The sequence below is a fragment of the Elephas maximus genome, chromosome 10 (genome assembly GCF_024166365.1).
Source record: "Elephas maximus indicus isolate mEleMax1 chromosome 10, mEleMax1 primary haplotype, whole genome shotgun sequence".
Lineage (NCBI taxonomy): Eukaryota > Metazoa > Chordata > Mammalia > Proboscidea > Elephantidae > Elephas > Elephas maximus.
In genome coordinates, this window is record NC_064828.1 from 66,739,856 (window position 1) to 66,761,189 (window position 21,334).

Below are 21,334 nucleotides of genomic sequence, written 5' to 3' on the forward strand. Positions count from 1 at the left end.
TCATAGGGGAGGGACAGGAAAATTGCCATACAATTGTCCTTTTCAGAAATGCACTGGCTGCTCTGGTATATTTTACCTGGGGGTAATGTTGAAAGTATGGAAAAAATATTTGACTATTTTTTTTTTTATTATACCTCGTTTTACTATCTGTAACTACTGTGTGGTATATGGCACAATAATAAGTATGAAAATTGGTATGGGTATCCAAGCTTATTTTTAAATAACTTTCACCCATATTCCACCCAAAATTTCTTCCATTGCTTTTTCTACTTCACAGACCTACGGAATCATAAGGGATCCTGTCAATCATCTAGTAATTTTCCTTCCCAATACAGCATCATTCCCAGCAGGAGTTTATCCAGCACCTGCTGGAACATTTTCAGAGACAAGGAATTCATTGGTTCAGACAGCCTGTTCCTTCATTCACATTTCTTTCTTTTACCAAATGATTTATCTACAGCTTAATCTCAACTCTCTTGTTCCTTCACCTCGCCTTATGCTACAGAACATGTTTTTTCCTTCAAATTCAACTTTGAGCTACCCAAGCAGCCATCTGAACTCTAGACAAGGGTCACACAATGACTCAAAGCCACCTCATTTTAATAGACATGAGTGGTTTCAGTGACACATGCAGTAGTCACACAGCTCTCTTGGCTACCAGAAACCCTGAAAGTCATTTGGCCAGTACCACCAGTTTACAGAATCATAGGTATGTCCACACACAAAAAAGTTAATTTCACATCAAAACTTAGTTTTTAAATGATCATACAGTGACCAAAGTTCTTAATTTTGTCTCACATTATTCTTGCTGCCAATGAACTAATTTCCTTAGGGAGTTCTGTAAAACAATGGCAAGTGCTATTTAAGAACTTCAGTACCAGAGCCAGTATGAACTGTAACATAAAATCAATATTTTAGTGTTTTTAGACATACACTGCTTCTAGAATTTAAGATTTTATAAGTACTAAAGAAATGGGAGAATCACAAAACCCACCAGTATATACATGATTAACTTAAGGATTTTTAATCTCAGATGATAAATGTCCAAAATTATACTGGTTTTTTTTTAATAGTGGATGCAATAACAGATTTGCCTTCTTCATGATATTACAACCAAATGTACAACCAAATGTACAACCAAATGTACAACCAAATGTAATTTAAGATCACAATATTCAACTAAACTTTAGGCAGTCATTAAAACTGGCATTAGCAAATCTTGTCTTAGCTTTCACCCACTATAAATACATAGCTTTTTTTTTTTTTTCTTAATCCATGAATACTGAGGAAAACAGAAGGACAATATTGGCATAGATTAATCAAATCCTTTAATAATCAACTGAATTTTCAAAGTGTATGCACCTCTCATTTCTACTGTAAATGCTACCTAAGCCTTACACATTTAAAATGTTGGATTAAACTACTTTGATACTAAACACAAGAAAAAACATCAACTATTCCATAGCAGAGAAACACAGAATGCTCACTACTCAAATATAAGTGCCCAGTTACATTTAATGACAGGTAATTCCAACATTCTAGGTAAAGTACTATCTGCCTAATGTGTGTAACATCCCCCAAAACAGGGAGATGATCTTAGAGTCCTGGTCATACACAAGCCAGAGTTAGCTGCATTTGAAATTGAATTAACACAGACTCAACCATTATGCATAAATTACACATGGAAACATTTCAGACTGTTTTTATTAAATATACACAAGCGAAATCAGTCAAGCCCCAGGCAGAAAGGTAGGACTACTTGAGGGCATTTTCTTTGGACAGTGGTACAGCACCACTGAGGTTAACAAACCATGAGCACGGATAGCTAACTACATTCTATGTTTCTCTTAGTAGTTTTAAGATCTACTTAGTCATCAATCTAAGAAACATTTCTTCTCCAGAATACATGAACATGATAACCAAAGAAATTTAAATACCTAGAGAAAGCACTGTACAATAAAAGTTAACTCCCATGTGAGATGTAATCCATTCTTTTGCATGTCAGGATTTTCTCTATATGTTCATTTCCACAATGTGGATGAGTCAAACTAATGTATGATGAAACCTTCACTACAACACACAGCTCCATCACCCTATATGGTTAATAGTATTTTCTGAAACCAGCAGAACAAGCAGCAGAGTTGTTTATTCATTTGAGACATTTAACTTTAGAACCCTTAATTTTAGTCAATGTAAAACGGTTATAAGAAAGCGAGTTGACATATCCAGACACAGAATCACATTTTTTCTCTCAGACCACCCTGGAGTTCCAAATCACCCTCTGAGCTATACTACTCATACCAGAGATTCATCAGCTGCAGATCAATTATTGGTTTGAGCAAGAGCTTAAAATTATTTGAGACTAACATAAGTAGTTTCCAAAAAGGATGAGTGTGAGTACCTTTCATGAACAATGCTAAGTACAACATATCAATATTTTTATCCTTTTCTCCTCTAAAAAGAGTACTGTTTTAAAAATTTTTTGCCATCAATATTTCTGATTTATAATTATATTGTACAACTGATTACTGAGAGATGCACACTTCTGGAAAATGGTATAAATAAGTAAACTAGAAATACAAATCTAGTTTACCGATTTTAATACAGGTCAGTATTAGAATAGGCTCGATAGATTACACTGCTATTATGTAGCCTACAGGGTCACTATGAGTCAGAATCAACTCTATGGCAACAGGTTTGGTTTGGGTTTATAATGTAGCCACACCTAAAATGAAAGCTCATCCCCTGCATTGTACAAGATACACAGAAGTCTGGATATGTGAACTAGCTTTCTTATTAATTGCACCATGGCAATAATATTCGGTGAACACTATTCATAAACATATCATTGGAGGGAAAAAAAATGTCCAAAAAAGACTTTGCTAGTTTTAAAGTGCACCTATATCTCTATTTCGTTTCTATGAACACATGTGACATATTTCCAAACTATACTGACCTGGGTAGCAGAGATAGCTGTATCAGAGCTAATGCCGTAAGCAGTCTCCAAGCTGAAAAACACTGTTCTCTAACCCAGGACGAGGGGATGGAAGACATAAATTAAGGATTGTGAAAATCATCGAACATCATTAGTAAAACTTAGATATGAGTATTCAAGTACAGTTTCTACCCCTATGTCTCCTTAGTACTAAAGGGATATACTGCCATAATATATAGTATTACACAATAGAATAACTGCTTTTAAAAAGTTATACAAAATGTTTAATTCAGGATACCCACAGCAACAAAGAGTTGTTGGTATGTAGATATAGCCACAGTGTGATACACTGTGCATGTGATACACATGTAAGACAATGGGCAGAAATGAGGGAAATGGTTTCTGAGGGTTAGAAAGCTCTTAAGGATAGGTCAAAACATGTAATATCGAGTAATTTTAACAAGGAAAAGAGTACCTAAATGAAGAGCTGTGGCTGCACAGGAAGCAGTCTGATATAAACTGGAAGGGATTGAGACTCCAGCTGATTATGCCTCAGCTGGACCTGCAGAAATAACAGAAGTTAAGCTAGGGCCATCCAAAACAGATTAATGGAGCAACAAATTAAATTCAGAGCCAGGAAAAGTGGCAGTGGGATATTGTCAAACTCAAGCATTTTGCTTCTGCTTTCTCTTGGTAAGTCATCTAATTTCATAAAACACTGGAAAAGGCAAAAGTGGATCGGTATTACAAAAGGACCCAGGTACTCAATCTTCTAATCGGTTATGTGCCTAGGAACTAACACCTACCACTGAGATGGGTGAATCTCACTGTCCATCATCTCTGAAGAACCAACTGAGGGCTACGTATCTAATTTTTAGAGTTTAAGAAGGTGGCTTCCACAAATTGTGACCAGTAAACTTTGCATTAATCCTGGGGAATATTCGAGAATAGATATTTGAAAGGATGTACACGCTAACCAAAAACTCAGCAGTTAGAATCCACCAGCCACTCCCTGGAAACTCTATGGGGCAGTTCTATTCTGTCCTATAGGGTCACTATGAGTCAGAATTGACTGGACAGCAACAGGGTTTGGTTTTGCTAAAGCTTTTAAAAGGAAGCAGTGTTTGCTAACAGAGAGCAAGCATTCCTGAAAACACTTTAACTGGAATACTAAAAAAGCAGCCCCAGGAAGCCTACGTATCTGAATTATAGAAGACTTGGCCAGCTCTCTCGTAATCAAAAGTACCTGTGAACAACAACAATGAGAAGTGGTTGCTAATATAATTAGGGAGATTAGAAACTGAATGACTGATCATACTCAACAGTATGAATTTCTAGTGCCTAGTTTTTTAGCACAGTGCTGTCACAAAGCAAGTACTCAATAAATAATTTACTGCACAGACTAATGAACAGATTCCTCTAGGTATTCTCCAGGCTATAAATATAAAACACAAGGTTGTTTAATGCATTCCTTGCTATGAAATGGTTTCCCTCTCCTCACTCTTCTGGTTCTACAACGTCTTCTTCAACGTAAGCACCCCCACACCCAATCCCAAAACAGTAAGACCTACTCTCCCAAAGGTGAAAAAGTATTACTTCAAAGCATTTTTCACTACTAGAGAATAAAACAGCACCTAACTCAACGAGTTCTTTCAGTAAAACTTCCATAAACTCTCTTGATCATTATGTGAAGTTTCTATATATTGTTCAAGAAACTTCTGAACCACTTACACTATTTTCAATTGCCTTAACTACCTCACACCAAATAAAAGCAGGAGGATACTTACGAAAACATGCAAGCCACAATTTACCTGCCCTTCAAGAAGCAAAAGCTCAAACAAGGTTATAAGCGATTTTAACTTAAACCTGCTGTTTCAGAAAGGAAAACATATTATTTAAAACATTTAAGTGCCACAATTTTTTTAATTGTTAAGAGAAATGATGGTGCTATGACATCAACACTTATGAATCTTGTTAATAAAATCTCTCAAATGACAGCAGAGGTAACATGCATGGCCGTTTAAAAATCCCCCTTTTTAAATCCAAGCATGGTATTTTTAAGAAAAACCACAATGTAATAATACTCTACCATTTTTTTTAAAAATTGACAGTAATATGTCTTTATTACAAATTAAGCAAGTTTAAGAAACAGCTATTTGTAATCTTTAAAACAATGCACTGGAAATAAATCTTCATTTCAGAGTTTTATTGTACTGCACTAAGGAACAGCAGGATGGTTATACAATGTTCTCTCCTTCAGTTCTGAAAATCTAAGGTACTTGCAAATTCTTAAGAATACTTTTGCCACCAGATTAGAACAGTATAATAACCAATTTCTTAATACACAATGTCTTACAAAAAACATTTAAAATAGCTTTAAATGCATCCTTCACAATTAGTATATATTTTCATATCATGTTCACTTATGCTTAAGAATTAAAGCAAGTATATTACTCTGATGGAAATATGGGAAATCTCTCATTCATGCAATACACAGGGACAATATTCAAGTCAAAGAAGAAAAAAATCCCATTCTTATTTTGTAAAGGTATCCATATATAATCATCTACATGATAGACAAGGAAACCCATTAAGTTTCCCACTGGTCAGACACACATTTTTCAGTTCATCAAAAGCACCTGCTATCTACAGCTAATTTATAATTAGATGGCATTTCAATAAAACCAAAATGAGCCCTACAATTTCCTATACACAAAAGCCTCCAATGGACTGAGGACAGTCAGTAATTAATGCAATCATTCAGAGGGTTATGGCTGTTCCTTAAGGAGTGCAAGTTCAAACCTGTCAACACCAGAGGTAATCATTTTATGTTAATTTATACGTAATTCCATTTAGATTCTTTATCCGAGTATAACATATGAAAACAGTCTTTCCACAAGCAAAAAATGTGGAAACATTTAAAAAATAAGGAGTCATTTTTTAAAGTAACTGATCAGATTCCATAGGTTACTCTTGGAAACAGGACCTTGCTGGATAGAATCCCTTCATTTGGTGGCTTTTGCATGCACTTAACTGGACCAGTTCTTCTGTGTGTCGTTCTAAGAGCTCACCAAAACATAGATCATGCTGAAAAGAAGAAAAAGGCTGTTAATACAAACATTTCTAATTAGAAAACTTAGAACACCAAAACATCAAGTCTGCTTTATACAGCAAACATATTTGTGCTATCAACCCATCACAGAACATGAAAAAACTAATGGCAAGTTCACAATATAATTTTAATTCGCACTTATGGACTTTTGCCTAAGGTAGGACTTGGCTCAACACATGTGCTGTAGTTGTCCCCATTTCCTTTCCAATTTTAGCAAGTAGAACAGCACAGCTGAGGCTTAATGGGAAATCAGAGCTGAGAGAAGCAACCCAAAGCAGTGTACTGTTCTGGAGATGTGTCTAATAGTAGGCACAGGAATCTCTAGAGGGCTCACTTGTGCCAGGCCCTCCGCTAGGTCTACATACATGATCTCACTTAATCTTCGAAGCAGTCCTAGGATGCGAGTACTCTTATTGTCTTCATTTTATAGATGGGAAAGATCAATTAAAGAACTTACCCAGTAAAGAAAGGCTCTAGGCAACAGCAGCAGGGAGACAAATCAGCAAAATAAAAGATAACAACCATTCAATTCAAGAGTCCCTGGGTGGCATAAAGGTTAGGTGCTGGACTACCAGCCAAAAAGGTTGGCGATTCGAACCCACCCAGAGGCGCCTCGAAAGACAGGCCTGGCAATCTGCTTCCGAATGAAAACCCTATGGAACAGTTCTACTCTGCACACATGAGAATCAACTCCATGGCAATCTTAACAACCATGCAATTTAGGCTTAAGAACTGCCAGGGACAATTCTACGTAAAGAGTGATACGGGAAAGGAACAGGGACATGGTTCAAAGGCATGCATCTCTAAATGGAAACACAAAGCAAGGAGTTGAGCAAACTTCACAATTTTAAAATGGAAATGAATGTCCTAGAGCCACCATCTCCTTAGTGAGCATTTTCCCACAATTGCAAATCTCCAACTTTACCATTTATCCAGTCATTCTTTTTTTTTCTCTCTTACAAATATGTTTTAAGTGCCTACTATACGCCAGCACTGTGCCAGGCACTTGTTACAGAAACTAAAGAAATTAGAATGATACACGGAATTTCACTTTTCAGAATCTATTCACTGTTTCATACATGAGCAACATCACTTTCATGGTTATAACCTCTGAAAGCATAAAAGTATCTTTTTCCTAAGTTCCTAAGCATTCATCTACTTCTATAATGGAAACTTAAATGATACAAAGAAAAATATGAATAAGCTACCATATAATATCTGCCAAGTTTTCAAATAGCAAAAAGAAGAGGAAATGAAAGCTTAATTATTAAAATGATTCCATTTTATACACCTGATTTTCTTTATATTTTGAAAATCAGGTGGAAAGCCATCTCTAGTTGAACACACATTGGTAAAAGATGAGAAAAGTGTATTTATATAGCTTAAAGAGACTTTAAAATTTCTTTCTCAACAGTGACCTTTCCTAGCTCAAATAAGTACCATTTTACTCCACTTACAGTACAGGGGCAGGAGGGAGACAGGGGCTTGCCCCACAGAGGGCATGTGGCAATATCCACAGACACTTCTGGTTGTCACACTGGGGGAAGGGGATGCTACTGGCACCTAGTGGGTAGAGGCCAGAGATGCCACCAAACATCCTACAATGCACAAGACAACTCCCACAACAAAGACTTATCCTACCCAAAATGTCAGCAGTGCCTAGAATGAGAAACCCTAACCCAGAGGAGGGATGAGTCCATTGTGGTATAAAAGGAGAAAAATGGATAATTATGCCACCCAGTAAGCAGAACTTCCTTTCATTCATCCCATTTGCATCAAGCAAACAAGAAAATAAAAGGTATAGTATACAGTTTATGAAGAATGATAAAGAAAAAATTAATCACAGTCTCAAAGAAACAGTGAAGTCAAGCAGAAACTTCTGCAAACTCACACAGCAATATCCTCTCACTGCCATCGCTCTGCCATGCAGGTTAAGGACTGTCCTTCACTGAGTGAGCATGTGGGAAAGCTCAGGCAGCAACATCCGGACCAAAGTTTCTGTCTCTGACCACATACCAGTCTCCCTCCTCGACAAATACCAGTGTACCTCATCTTGAACATGTGTGAATTTGCTGCTGTGTACTGTGCCATTACTACTTACCACCACTCAGGACACTGAGTTATTCTTCCAACTGGATTTTAGGGTGATAAGACATTATGAATGCAAGTTTTTTTTAAGTGGCAAGGTGAAATCTTATTTTCAAAACTTACCCATATAGGTAGTAAAAAAATGCTAGGAGGTAAAAAGCTAATTTGCACCATCCTTCTTTCTGACAATATGCCAGAATATCTGCATTCATGATGGTCGTGGGGTCATAGAGTCCTGGTCCGCTCATCACTGGTCTACTCATATACCTGGAATAAACAGAGTCTATTAGCCTAAAAGGGAGGCAAACCTTCAGGGTAGAAGGAGGGTTCCTCTTTGCAAATACACGTAGTCCCCAACTTACAATGGGGTTCTGTTTCTACAACTCTGTCGTAAGTTGGTTCAGACATAAATCAAATACATTTTATTATTATTATTGTCTTTTATTGTCAGTATCTTTATAAATCTGATCTTTGGTTGTCTGCAATTAGACATGTGAGAATGATAACATCAGCAAGTTATGCACTGCAATATTGTATGTAGTATGTAAGATGTCCACAAAAGGACGGTCGTAAGCGTAGTTCACTGTAACTCAAATGTGTCATAAGTCGGGGAAAACCTGTAATATATTACAGCAAGAGGTGGTCCATATAGGAAAGCATATTCTCAGTTATGGGTGGAATCCTTTCCTTTTATCATCTTAAAACTAGAGCCCCCAAATAAACAGAGCTGGACAGCTGAACGAGTCACATCTGGTCTCCACTGCATTTTCAGAAATGCAACAAAGATATGAATAAATAGTTGTCAAAAAGGAGTAAGATTCTTTTTCTTTTGACATAATGACTTGCAGAGAAGTTGCAAAAACCCCTCCTAGATACTCCAGATGCTAACATTTACTATACCTGCTATAGCCTTCTCTGGCTTTCTCTAAATATGCAGACTTCTTTCCTGAACTGTTTCAGAGTCCGTTAACAGACATGATACCAATTTATCCCAAGCATTTTGAGGTAATAGCTCTTTCTGACAATTAACAGCATACACAGGCATTCTCCACTACACAGTCAAGTTCTAAAACAATTATAAATGTAATCACATTCATTAGCAAAAGGGCATGGATTTGTGATATTGTGCTACTTATGACACCTTTTTAGAGTCACAGACACGGTATCAATTTATCCCTAAATATTTCTTCAGTATATAGTCCCTAAAGTTGAGGACGAGTTTTTTTTTTTTTTAATATTGTGTTTTTAAAGAAATTTACACAGAAAATTAGGTTCTCATTTAACCATTTCTATACATATTATTCAGTGACATTGGTTACACTTTTCACAATGTATATTTCTCATATTTTCATTCTGGTTGTTCTGTTTCTATTAATCTAGCTTCCTCGTCCCCCGTTCCTTTCTCATCTTTGGTCTAGTGTGAATGTTGACCATTAGGTCTCATTTAGATGATTGTTTAGAGAACCACAGTACCCACAGGTGATATTATATAAATAAAACATAATTTATGAGCCACTCTGTCTTTTGGCTGATAGGTGACCACTGGGGGTGGTCTGAGTTCCAAGTTTAAAGGGTATCCCAAGGTAACAGTCTTGGGGGGGGGGGGCCTCTAGTTTCTACCAGTCCAGTAAGTCTGGTCTTTCTTAGGAATTTCAGTTTTGTTCTACATTTTTCTCCCATTCTATCCATTCATCGTGTCCCTAGTCAGAACAGTCAGAAGTGGTTGCCAGGCACCACCCAGTTCTTCTGGTTTTAAGGAGGATGAGGCCATGGTTCCTACAGACTATTAGTCCTGTAGACTAGTTTCTTCTCTGAGTCATTGGTTTTCTTCTTTCTCTTTTGCTCCAGATGCATAGAGACCAAGAGTTGCATCCTAGACGGCCATACACAAGCTTTTAAGATCCTAGACACTACTCACCAAACTAGGATGCAGAACATCATTTTTATGAGCTACATTATGCCAACTGACCAAGTTGCCCCCCTCAAACCCAGTAACCCAACCCTATGAGGGGTTTGGTTATGTCTAGGAAACACCCCTAACTGTGCCCCCATGCGCTTTATTTTATATATGAATATATACTCAGCACAGAAACATGTATACATTTGCCTAGAGAAACACCTGTACATGTGCACCTGTATATTCATATGTGCTTACCTATACATATAAGCATACATATCTACCTAAGTAATCACACATATATTTTTTCGTTATTACAGTTGTTGCAAAATTATGTTATGTTGTGGCTTTTACCCAAATCATCCTTTCTTCTTGTGGGGCAATGAGATTTTGACATGTCCATTTAAAACAAAAAAACTATTTATACAGATTAGATACAGTTAGTTGTACAAATAACCAATTCAAAGTCATAAAGTAAACATGGAGAAAGTAATCAGACATGCACTGTACATTTTAATTTATAAGAAGTTCAAAGATGGACAAAACTAATCTAAGTTGACAGAGGTCAGCAGTTCCCCTTGGGAGACATGGGCAGTAGCTGATTGGAATGGGGCACAGGGGAGTGTTCTGAGGGCCTAGAACTGTTGTGTATCTTGATCTACGTGGTAGTTTCACAGGTACATACATATGGAAAAACTCACTGTGCTGTACACTCCAGACTTATATGCATTACTATATATGAGTTGTATCTCATTTTTTCTAAAAATCCCTTTAAAAAGTAATAAAGTAAGCCCTATAAAACAGTTTTTATGCAGTTATTAAAACAGTTATTTATTCATCAACTTAATTTTTACAATGTCAACAAATTTTCAGATTTTCATTTAGGTGATTATAACCACATCTAACATAGTATAATTAATATTTAATGAGGAAAATCATTAGAAGTATATCTAAATATTACCTCCAAATATGATATGCCAAGAGGGGCATATTGAGACCCAGTGTAAGCCACTCTGCTGCACAAAGAAACATGACACAGAAGAAAGCATGGATGAGGTACTCTGGAAGTACAAGCTGGAAGAAAAATATAAGCCAGTTATCAAAATGTCTTGGCATTAAGTCTAATTTCAGTTGCTTATATGGGAAACCGGTGGCAACCAAGTTTGCATAATGAAAAATCACTTTTTTCTTAGAATCAGAGATGAAAGATGCTACTGAATTTTTTACTTTTTACCAAAAAAAGGATTATAGGCAAACTAACCAGAGAATATAGCTTGCATTAAAAGAGTAAGATATGATTTAAACTTAAAACCCGTATTGTTAAAACAACAGGTTAAATTACATAAAGTTACCACCCAGAATGATGAGTTATTTACTAAGCAACTGGAATACTTTTTTTCACCATTCGACAAATGACAAAAATACAAAAATGAGGTATCTGATCACATGCAACATGATAAAAAAAAATCCACAAAAACAAACTTCCCCTTTAGAGGTATACACATTAGTTAAGCCTTAACAGAAACCAGAAATGTTACATATACAATATTTAGCACACTACATTACATTACCATGAAAGTAATTTTTCAGTGGAAAGCCAATCAGCCAATAATCTCAGCACAATCAGGAAGGAACACTAATATGCACAAATGCAAACAATGTGCTTTCTGCAATGTAGGAGGGAAAAGACTGAGTTCTTAACCGTGAACTTGGAGGTTTCCAGGTTCCCGAGCTCGTGTTCTTACACGGCCTTTCTATTTCTTTCCAAAGAAATGCTACAGACACAGCATTATCTTCAGACCAGCAGAAGCTCAGAACTCAAAATCGTTTGAAAGTAGGTAGTATTAGGTGAAAAAAAATTCAAGCAAAATGTTTTTTATAAAATGATCAGAATTACGTAATTCTATGCCAAAATAAGCAAAGTAATCCTTTCTTTTAAATTACCTTTCTCATTCTAAAGATTGTTTTAAATGAAAAAATGACTTTAAAAATACCAAAACTTTTCATTGCCACTTTCAAATAACCTCCTACAAGTCATAACTACAAAGCCAGTTTCTCAAATGTCTACTTTGTTTTTCATACCAAAGGAAAATTATATGAATCCTCAATACCATCAGATGTTTCCTAAAGGGAAAGCATAACTGTAAAAATAAGATAATTATACTACATATTTCAACTTCATTTTCTAACACTCTCAAATTATGGTTTCCAATTTAAAGCTGTAAAGTGAACTTTTAAGTGAATGTTTTAAATGAAATCCCAGGAAAATCAACTCATCTACACAATGAACCAGATATTTTCTATAAATTTAAGCCATATAATAAATAACAAAAGAAAAACACTGCATATGAATACAGACTTGTAAACAGCATGAAGCTTTAAACTAATATCTATTTAAGATCAAAGTTACACATCTGCAATCTCTAAACAAAAAAAATCCACAGGAAATCTTTGAAACTCAATGATTACAATAACAAACCAAGAAAAATATACATTTTATCAGGAGTCCCACTAGAACCGCTGTTTATAATATTAGTTTAAATTATACGATTTTTTTCTTTAAAACACAATAAGCCTATTTCAGTCCTCTCAAGCCAACTGGTAACTAACAATACAAATCATCATCCAAGGTTTCAACCTAGATTGACAGACTGAGGAGTGAGGAGAGAATGATTCTGAAAGCATGACCCCACTGCTCTTACACAATGAACCTGAATTGTGGTAATAAACACAGTCTGCAACTCTACCAGTTCTAGTGTGAAACAAACACCACCCTCCCTGCTGACCCTTGAAAATAGTCTAGAAATGTTTATTATCCATCTCTGATAAAACAAAAAACAGTCCTCTCCAATTATTCTCTAATAATCAGATTTCCCCAGAAGTGACACAAAAACAATTCCACTTAGGAACCAGGGTTCACAAAAAAACTGGTATCCAGAAAAAAATACCTCATGCAAATATGGCTGAAATGACAGTACTTAAAACATGCAAATCATAATGTTATTTTGTTAAAGTTCATATTTCAAGAAAATAATGTTGTCTTCCCCCATACTTTGGCAGAATTGTTAAAACAAATTTTAAATAGGGAAAACTGTCAGATGCACTGCTGTGAAGCCAATTATCGGCACTCTATCCAAAATGCAACCTGTGCTGGTATTAAAACTTCCTTCCAACCTACTGAAAAGCATTAGGATACCCCAAGCACATGTCTTTTCTTAGTGAGCATTTCTTTCCATTAAGAAAAGCCAGAAATCACGCATATGTTAAAATGAAATTAGTCCCTCTTAAATTGACAATAATTATGAAAATACAAGCACTTAAGCTTCAAAAATCAGGCTGTCTCGATTCCAAGTCTGGCTCTACTAGCTGTGTGATCTTAAATGAAGTTCTTAAACCTCTCTAGCCTGTTTCCTCCCCTACACATGGGAATAACAATACACCTACCACTTAGGACTGTCATGAGAATTGAATGAAAAAATCCAGGAAAGGGCTCAGCAGGAGGGTCTGGCATTTAGGAAAGCCCTCATTTGGGTTCCAGCTACTATTACCCTCATCATCATTTGGTTACTTAAAGTCATAAAAAGCCAAAGAGGATAGAATGCTATTCATAAACAGCTGTCAAAAGGAGAAATTTCAGTTTCTTAATGTCTTGGTAACAATTAGTTCCAACTACTAAGGTTAAGATGTTTTCACAACAAACATGACCTACTTTCCAATAAGAACGCATATTCATCTTCTCACGTTTCATAAAAAAAAAAAAACAGCTAGTAAGTTAATACTTTTAGTTGTACCTACATCAAAAGTCATACTGTAACAGTTCTTTAAAGACAAACTAGAAATCTATACTATCGTTCATATTTATCTGGGAAGAAGTGATGAAAGTAGCAAACTAACTTTATATGCTCTATGTAGCTAACTTTAGATGCTCTTCCAGAAATTCCCTCCAGCATGCAAGTGCATTAGTTTTACACAACTAACGTCTATTCAAGTTCTCATCTTCATTAAGTTTCATCTTAAAAATGAATTACTGTATTCTCTTTCTTGAAGACACATCCACTGCTTTCTTACGAATGACTTTTCAGTTTCTGACCAATCAGGCAAAATCAAACCTATAAGCAAAAAGGAGAACCTTCCTAAATGAGTAAATAATTTAAGAAATATATGAAACCCCTGAGCACAACAGAGGTACGTTATAACTGTATCATAGCTCAGAACTTAGTGTAAAACAGGTCTGTTTCAGAAACTTAGGGTGACTATATACTAGAAATAACTCTGTTCGCATTGCATACAGATGGTTATCTACAAAATTCTAACAGCATGAGTCCAAGGACAGCATTACTGCAAGATAACAGAGCTATCCGCTTACAAGGCACTGAATAAATGTAAGCTGAATAAGTGAAATAATTAATTCCAGAGTATGCATAATTAAAGATAGAAACAGATATGGTAGTTAAAGCCATACTAAAGATTCATTTGCATATTCCCAAAATAAATCATAACCCTAGAAATCTCACCATCTATTAAAGGCATTTTATTTGAATTACCTTTCAAGCACTTCCCCAAATAACATAAAAGTGCCTATGGCTATAATGTAAAAAAAAAAAAAAAAAAAGTAAGCATATAACAGCTTTCCCTACTTGACTGGGCCAGCAAGCAAACATTTGCATAAAATACAAAAATCCATGAAATTATAAACCTCAACAGGCATATGAACAAGCACATCGAACAAAACATTACAAATACAAATGCCCTCACCCTCCCCGTGAAAATGAATGCAGCATTAAAACATTGAACTAAAAAGCAGTACACACCTTTAACGCAATTTTGACTCTTTTAATCTTTTTGACCTTTTCAACTGTCTTTGGCCGACAATGTAAAAAGCAGATTGGAAGAATGTTAGTATGACAGCTGACAAGATCACCAGCAGATTAATAATAGTCAGAACAGTCAAGCATGACAGGAAAAAAAATATTTTTAATTCTGCCTACTTCAAAAGTACAAATATATGATGCTACTTAGAATATTGGCCACTTTCAAATTAAGCGCATCGAGTTAAAAGGAAAAAAAACCATTAAAAAATTTAAAGATAAAACCTATATTATAACTTACAGGATTCAGGGTATTACACTGGTCTATAGGATTCTTGTAATCAGTCTTCAGTTCATCAAATGCTATAATCTAAAATAAAATTAAAATAGTTAGGAACTGTCCCTTTAATAAAAAGCTGCGACCAACCTGCCCCATCACATCAAACAATTATTGAAAAAAAGTTAATAAACCAAAAGCAAAAGTGCACCAACACTACATGTATAAATATGTAAAGTCAACATATGCTTTTAAAAAAAAGAACTGGAATCAGATTTAAAGAACTGAAAACACGTTTATATTATTTTCACTAAAACAGTCTGATATCGCTGTAAAAAATGTCATCTTCAATTTTCAATTTCTTCTGTGCCTCTGTACAAATCATTTTCCCTACCTGAAATGACATTACCACCACACACACACAACTGTTTGGCAAACTCTTTATCCTTTATCCTAAAAAAGTCTTCTTCCTATGTCAAGCCCTCTCTGTAGCTTTTCCTGACTCCCTTGGGCAGAAATAATTGCTACACCTACATTGCAGAGAGCTTTTCAATGCCACCAACATGGCATTTCTCACACTGGAGTGGAGTATTTATGTACTCTAAACCATCCATGCCTCAGAGAGAAGAAACGTATTTTCAATCATCTGTGTGCGTTCTCGAGTGACAGAGATGGATGCACACGTTTCAATTTGTTCCCATCCGTGCCCAAGCACATGCATTTCTGAGTCCTCCAGCTTCAAACTGGAAATGCAACAAATGGCCTCAGAAGAGAGGAATGCTAACGGATTCTTAAACGTCATGGCTAGGACCACATATGCAGTTTCTGCCCTGAACAAAAGCACCCAGCCAAGAGCACCCTAGCATAGGACTGCCTCGGCCCCTGATCACCAGGCCCTGCACTATGGGGCTGTGTCCCCTGAGAAGGTAGAATTTTTCTAATTCTTCTGCCCCCAGGGGCATCTTTTGCTAATTCACACAAAGGTACCATATAGGAAAGAGGGCAACTCAGCAACCCTGTAAGACAGAGCAGAACTGCCTCACAGTGTTTTCAAGGAGCGCCTTCTGGATTCAAAGTGCCGATCTTTTGGTTAGCAGCCACAGATCTCTGAACCACTATGCCATCAGCATTTCCATAGGGAAGAGCAGCCCTGTTCAAAGCCACTATGTAAGTGATCAATCTGACCTCCTTCTCTGTCCTACGAATATTCCTATCGTATGCATATCATTTCATTGGTCATCAAACTAAAGACTGAAAATGGGTGAGCCTGAGCAAGGCCCACTTCTTCTGATGTGATGAGTCAAACAGTTCTACATGTGGCAAGGGGAGAAAGATCATCCATTTAAAACAAATGGCAAGAATGATCCTGCCCACACTGTTGAGAAATGTGGCTTTAACCTTGTTGTTGGCTGCCATCCAGTCAATTTGACTCATGGCAACCCAGTGGGTTACAAAGTAGAGCTGCTCCATAGGGTTTTCTTGGCTGCAATGTTTACAGAAGCAGATCACCTGGCTTTTCTTCTAAGGTACCGATGGGTAGGTCAAACCATCAACCTTTAGGTTAGCAGTTGAGCGCAAATTATTTGCACCACCTAGGGAGCTGCTTTTTTTTTTTTTTTAGGGACCTGCTTTAGCCTTGTTAGGTGTTGTCAAGTCAATTTTCGACTCATAGCGACCCATGTGGCAGAGTAGAAATGTTCCATAAAATTTTCTAGGCTGCAATCTTTACTGGACAGACTGGCAGGTCTTTCTCCTGTGCAGCCACTAGTTGGGTTCGAACCATCAACCTTTTGGTTAGAAGCCAAGCACTTTACCATTGCGTCACCAGAGCTCCGCGCACTAAACACAGAACTTCAAAGTCAAAACGTACTAAAAATCAAAACATGGCTACACATCACTCTGTGGTGTCAACTCAGGTGTCAAAGTCAGAAGCCAATGGCACTAAGTTTAAGGGGGAGCTATTTTAGTTGCTGCCACTGGCTACCCAGGGGACAGAAGACATAACAGCCTTCTCCTGGTGGGTTAGGAGTAGTATCTTTACATGTGAGATAGTGTTACTGAATATTACCAATAATCAGTAGAGTCATATAATTTTAGCTTTCAATATGCTGGTTTATTTCCCTGTTAAAGTTCTTAGCTTCTTAAAAAGATGTTTCTTTTTTAAATTTCTAGAATTTTACAAAATTCATCATCCTTCCTTAAAACTCTGAGATAGGAGTAGAAGGAAAATAATTAAAAGTCAAAATGTAAGCTCCATGAGAGCAAAGATTTTCATTGTTTTCACTGCTATATCCCAGAGCCTAAAATAGTGCCCAGCACATAATTAAGTGTTCCATAAATATTTGTTCAATGGTAGGAGAAAAAAAAAAGAGAGAGAAATAAATAGCCCTAGGGAAAAAAATGTACAGTACGCACCAAAAGCCATTTTCCTTTGCTAACGACTCCTAACACATGTAAATGTTGAAAATATAAATGTGCAATTAGAACACACTCATTTCAAATTACTTATAAACATTATTAGTCAGCTACTTGACATTAAAAAAAAAAAAAAAACCCAAACCAAACCAACTGCCTTCGAGTCGATTCCCACTCATAGCGCCCTATAGGACAGGGTAGAACTGCTCCATAGGGTTTCCGAGGAGCGCCTGCAGATTCGAACTGCCGACCTCTTGGTTACCAGCCCTAGCACTTAACCACTATGCCACCAGGGTTTCCTACTTGACATTAGCTGTGATATATACCAAATGCATTTTAGTAATAAGGTGCAAAACAAGAGTCACACTCACAAACAGAATTAGTTGCCTATAACACAATCCAAGTCAATAGCAGAGTACAAAATCTATCTTTTAAAACTAACTTTTCTTTGATTGGACATTTTCTACAGGTGACTTCAAGGGATCTTTTAGTAACGATGTTGCTGAATGGGCTTCTGTTTTGTGAGGGCTATAAATTAGTTTCCAAAACTCTTCTGAGAAGATTCTTAAGCTAGTGGTTTTCAAACCTTTTGTGGCAGGACAATGGCCTGCACAAAATTTTCCACAAAAACAATAAAACAGATATAGCTACTGTGGCCTGCGCCCTCCCCCCTACCCCCCAGGAGGGGTAGCTCTGCTGGCCCTAAATTCCTAAAAGATGCCAAACTACAGAACACAAGATAACTTCAAACTTGATACACGCACTTAGGGAATGACTACTACCTTTTTCAGTTTTCAAAAAAACGTCTACCCCCAACACTATTCTCCATAGAGCATCAAGCACGCAAGTGAATTAGGACTAAACCGAAAGACGTAACCAGCAGTATAAAAAACATCCTCCACACTACGATTAACGTACACAAGATTTTTTAATTTATATTTGAAATTTCCAAATGAGTCTTCTTAAAGATACCTCAACTAGCTAAGAAACTGAACATAAGGCTAAGTGGATAATAGAAAAATTAAAACCATTTATTTAGAAATGCTTCCCAAAGGATGCAGCAGTCATCCTCTGAACCACTAAGAAATCCCTAAGCATAAAAAACCCCCCAGTAATCTGTGGAGTAAATACATTTGTTTGCTGTTGCTGTTAATTCTACAATAGGACTTAAAATTGTCTACTTCACCGAGACACACATTTATTTCAAAGCTGAAACTACATTAGCTATTTTAAAAGTGCAGTTTGGTTTTTCCTTAAGTCAAACACAGCCTGGATTGCATTCAAAATGTAAAAAAAAAAAAGCCATCCCACAGAGCTCTAATGCAAATTCCCATCATCCCAGAATACAAGCAGCACCTGTCAAGCAGAGCGAGACTTAAAACTACATCTACAGATTTTTAAAGCTGGGAGCCAACCGCACATTGCAGTTGCATACCACCCTTATTAAGGCAGGGCTGGTTAGCATCCCAAATTATTTATTGTTCTTCCACTAAAGAAGAGCCTAAGAAGCTAGGCATCTTTTCTACTGGTTCCTACTGACAAGCATTCTGAAGTAAGTTATTTCTGACAGGTAACAGTCTACGTAAGCATGTCCCCACTACACAACAGTCGGGTGCTAAAATAATTACAAATATAATCGCACTCTTTAGCAAAAGGGATTGAATTGGTGATATTTCTCCACTTAAAAGACCTTTTTGACAAAGACACTCCTGCCACTTAAATTACACTACTCTCTATGTGTTCCATAAACGAATCCTTGTTAGAGGAATGAGGAAACCTGATTTAAAATTTACATCAGAGAAAATATGCCCAGTCATTCAAATTAAGACCAATATTCCAGAACACACTGGAATATGAAGAGTACAGAAGAAACGAGATAAATTTTTAATGAATGCTGATTTCCAAAGGGCTCTCAATGATTCCAATTTTGTGCCAGAGAAAAAGGAAACCTCAAAAATCTCTTGTAGAACTATTTCACAGCGAACTTAATACTTGTTTATTACAAAAACCAGTAAGGATTTGCTGCTATCTTGCAACATAACGTAACATTAAGTAAAACTGCCCTAGAGAAGCTTAAGGTTTCTAAGCGCTTTCAAAAACAAATTAAAATTCCCTCTGCTAAATCAAACTTCCCAGAACACAGAGACGGCTTGGAAGACTGTCTCTTGGCAAACTGGTAGTTCAATGAATGATTACGAGGAAAGCGCGGAGATGCGGTAAACAAAGTAATCAATCCAACCTGCATCAAAGTTCACCGGGAAGCAGGAATCCAAAAAAGCTTGATTCCACTTTAAGCGCACACAAGCGCTGAAAAATAGTTGAAAATCAATTTAAAGTAGGTTGCAACTATATCAATTTGGCAATAACTCCTGAGGAACCCCCCCCCCAAAAAAAGGTAATCTGTATTAAGTAATAAAAACTCGGAACACTTCATACACGCCAAGTACGTATCATGCCTTTCGGCGCCCGTGACATCCTCCCGGGGGATGCGGGGCTGAGGGCCCGTGTGAGCCAAGCGCTGTCCGGCCGGGCCAGTCCGGTCTGCGGCCGCCCCACCCAGCCGGGGAGGAGTAGCGGTGCGCGCGGCCTACGCCCGGGCACTGCGAGCGCATCCATCTGACGATCGCGCGCCCGGGTCGTCTGGGACCTGCAGCCCTCCAGCCTGCGGAAAGAAGGCGCGCGGACACTTGTCGCGCGGCCAGCGCTGTCCCTGCTCGGCCGCATCCCCAGGCGCGCCGACCTCCGGGGACCGTCGCCGCCCCGACCGCTAACCCGGGGCGAGAAGAGGCTGCGCAGCTGCCTGGCCCTCCTTCCCCGGCCCAGCTACTCACGTGCCAGATGGCGAAAAAGATAAGCGCTGCGGTGAGCAGCAGCGCCAGCATGTAGCAGAAGGCCGCGAACGTGAACGCCATGGCCGGGAAGGAGGAGCAGGGAGCAGCGCCGTTGGCAGCGGAGAAAGGCGGCGCAGGGCCCTCTGGGTAAAACCATTCACTTCCCCGGGCCACAATCACGACCGCCGCCGCAGCGGCGCCCGGCCTCCCAGCGCGCCTGCGCACTAGCCCGGGCCCGCCTGCGCCCTGTGATGACCAGCGTCTGCGTTGCACTTACATTATCCGCACAAAAACTGAAACCAAAGTCCTTGCCCTCTGAAGTCGATTCCGACTCTTAGAGACCCTATTATTCTCAGTTCCAAGATTTATTTTTCCTTCCTTTCCTTGTTTATTCTTTGAACAAATATTTAATGCTTGCGTAGTACGTTCCCTTGAAATGCAAAGATTAATAATACAGTACCAACTCTCTAAGAACTTAGAAAAGTGCCAGAAACAAAACCTAAGCAAGCAATTATACTATTGTAACTCTACAAGCAGATGTCTGCGGGATGTTAGGAAAGGTTAAAGAATGGTACGCAGCCCGCCCTGGAGAGTTCAGGGCAGGATTCTTGGAGTAGGTGCTTCCTAAGCTGAAGCTCACGTGATGAGTAGAAATTGTCTAGACAAAGAGAGGGAAGAACCGATAGCCAAGTTCAGCAGCACAGGGATTCAAACCAGTTCCTTCCGATTCGAACCCCTGCTGAGAATTTGTATTTCTTTTTTTTTTAATTGACCTTTTTTTTTTAGATGAAGGTTTACAGATCAATTCGTTTCTTATTAAATAATTAATACCCATAACTTTCGTGACATGCTTAAAAAGCCCACAATGTGTTAAGAATTTGCGTTTCCACCCCGGATTATCAATCAAAATCTAGGATATAACAAGATCCCGAGTTGATTCTTATGCACACCTTCCTGGAAACTTGTTATAA

At 37.7% G+C, this 21,334-nt stretch overlaps 1 protein-coding gene across 1 annotated transcript; it reads right to left on the minus strand.

The window, feature by feature from the left end:
- Positions 1–5,126: 5,126 nt before the first annotated feature.
- CNIH1 (cornichon family AMPA receptor auxiliary protein 1) lies at positions 5,127–20,535 on the minus strand. The gene is made up of 5 exons (XM_049898439.1): positions 20,364–20,535; positions 15,142–15,210; positions 10,994–11,106; positions 8,259–8,402; positions 5,127–6,022 (listed from the first exon to the last, which is right to left on the minus strand). Exons 1-5 carry the CDS (start codon positions 20,442–20,444, stop codon positions 5,995–5,997), a joined length of 435 nt encoding a protein of 144 aa, XP_049754396.1. The 5' UTR covers positions 20,445–20,535; the 3' UTR covers positions 5,127–5,994.
- Between the last annotated feature and the right edge of the window lie 799 nt (positions 20,536–21,334).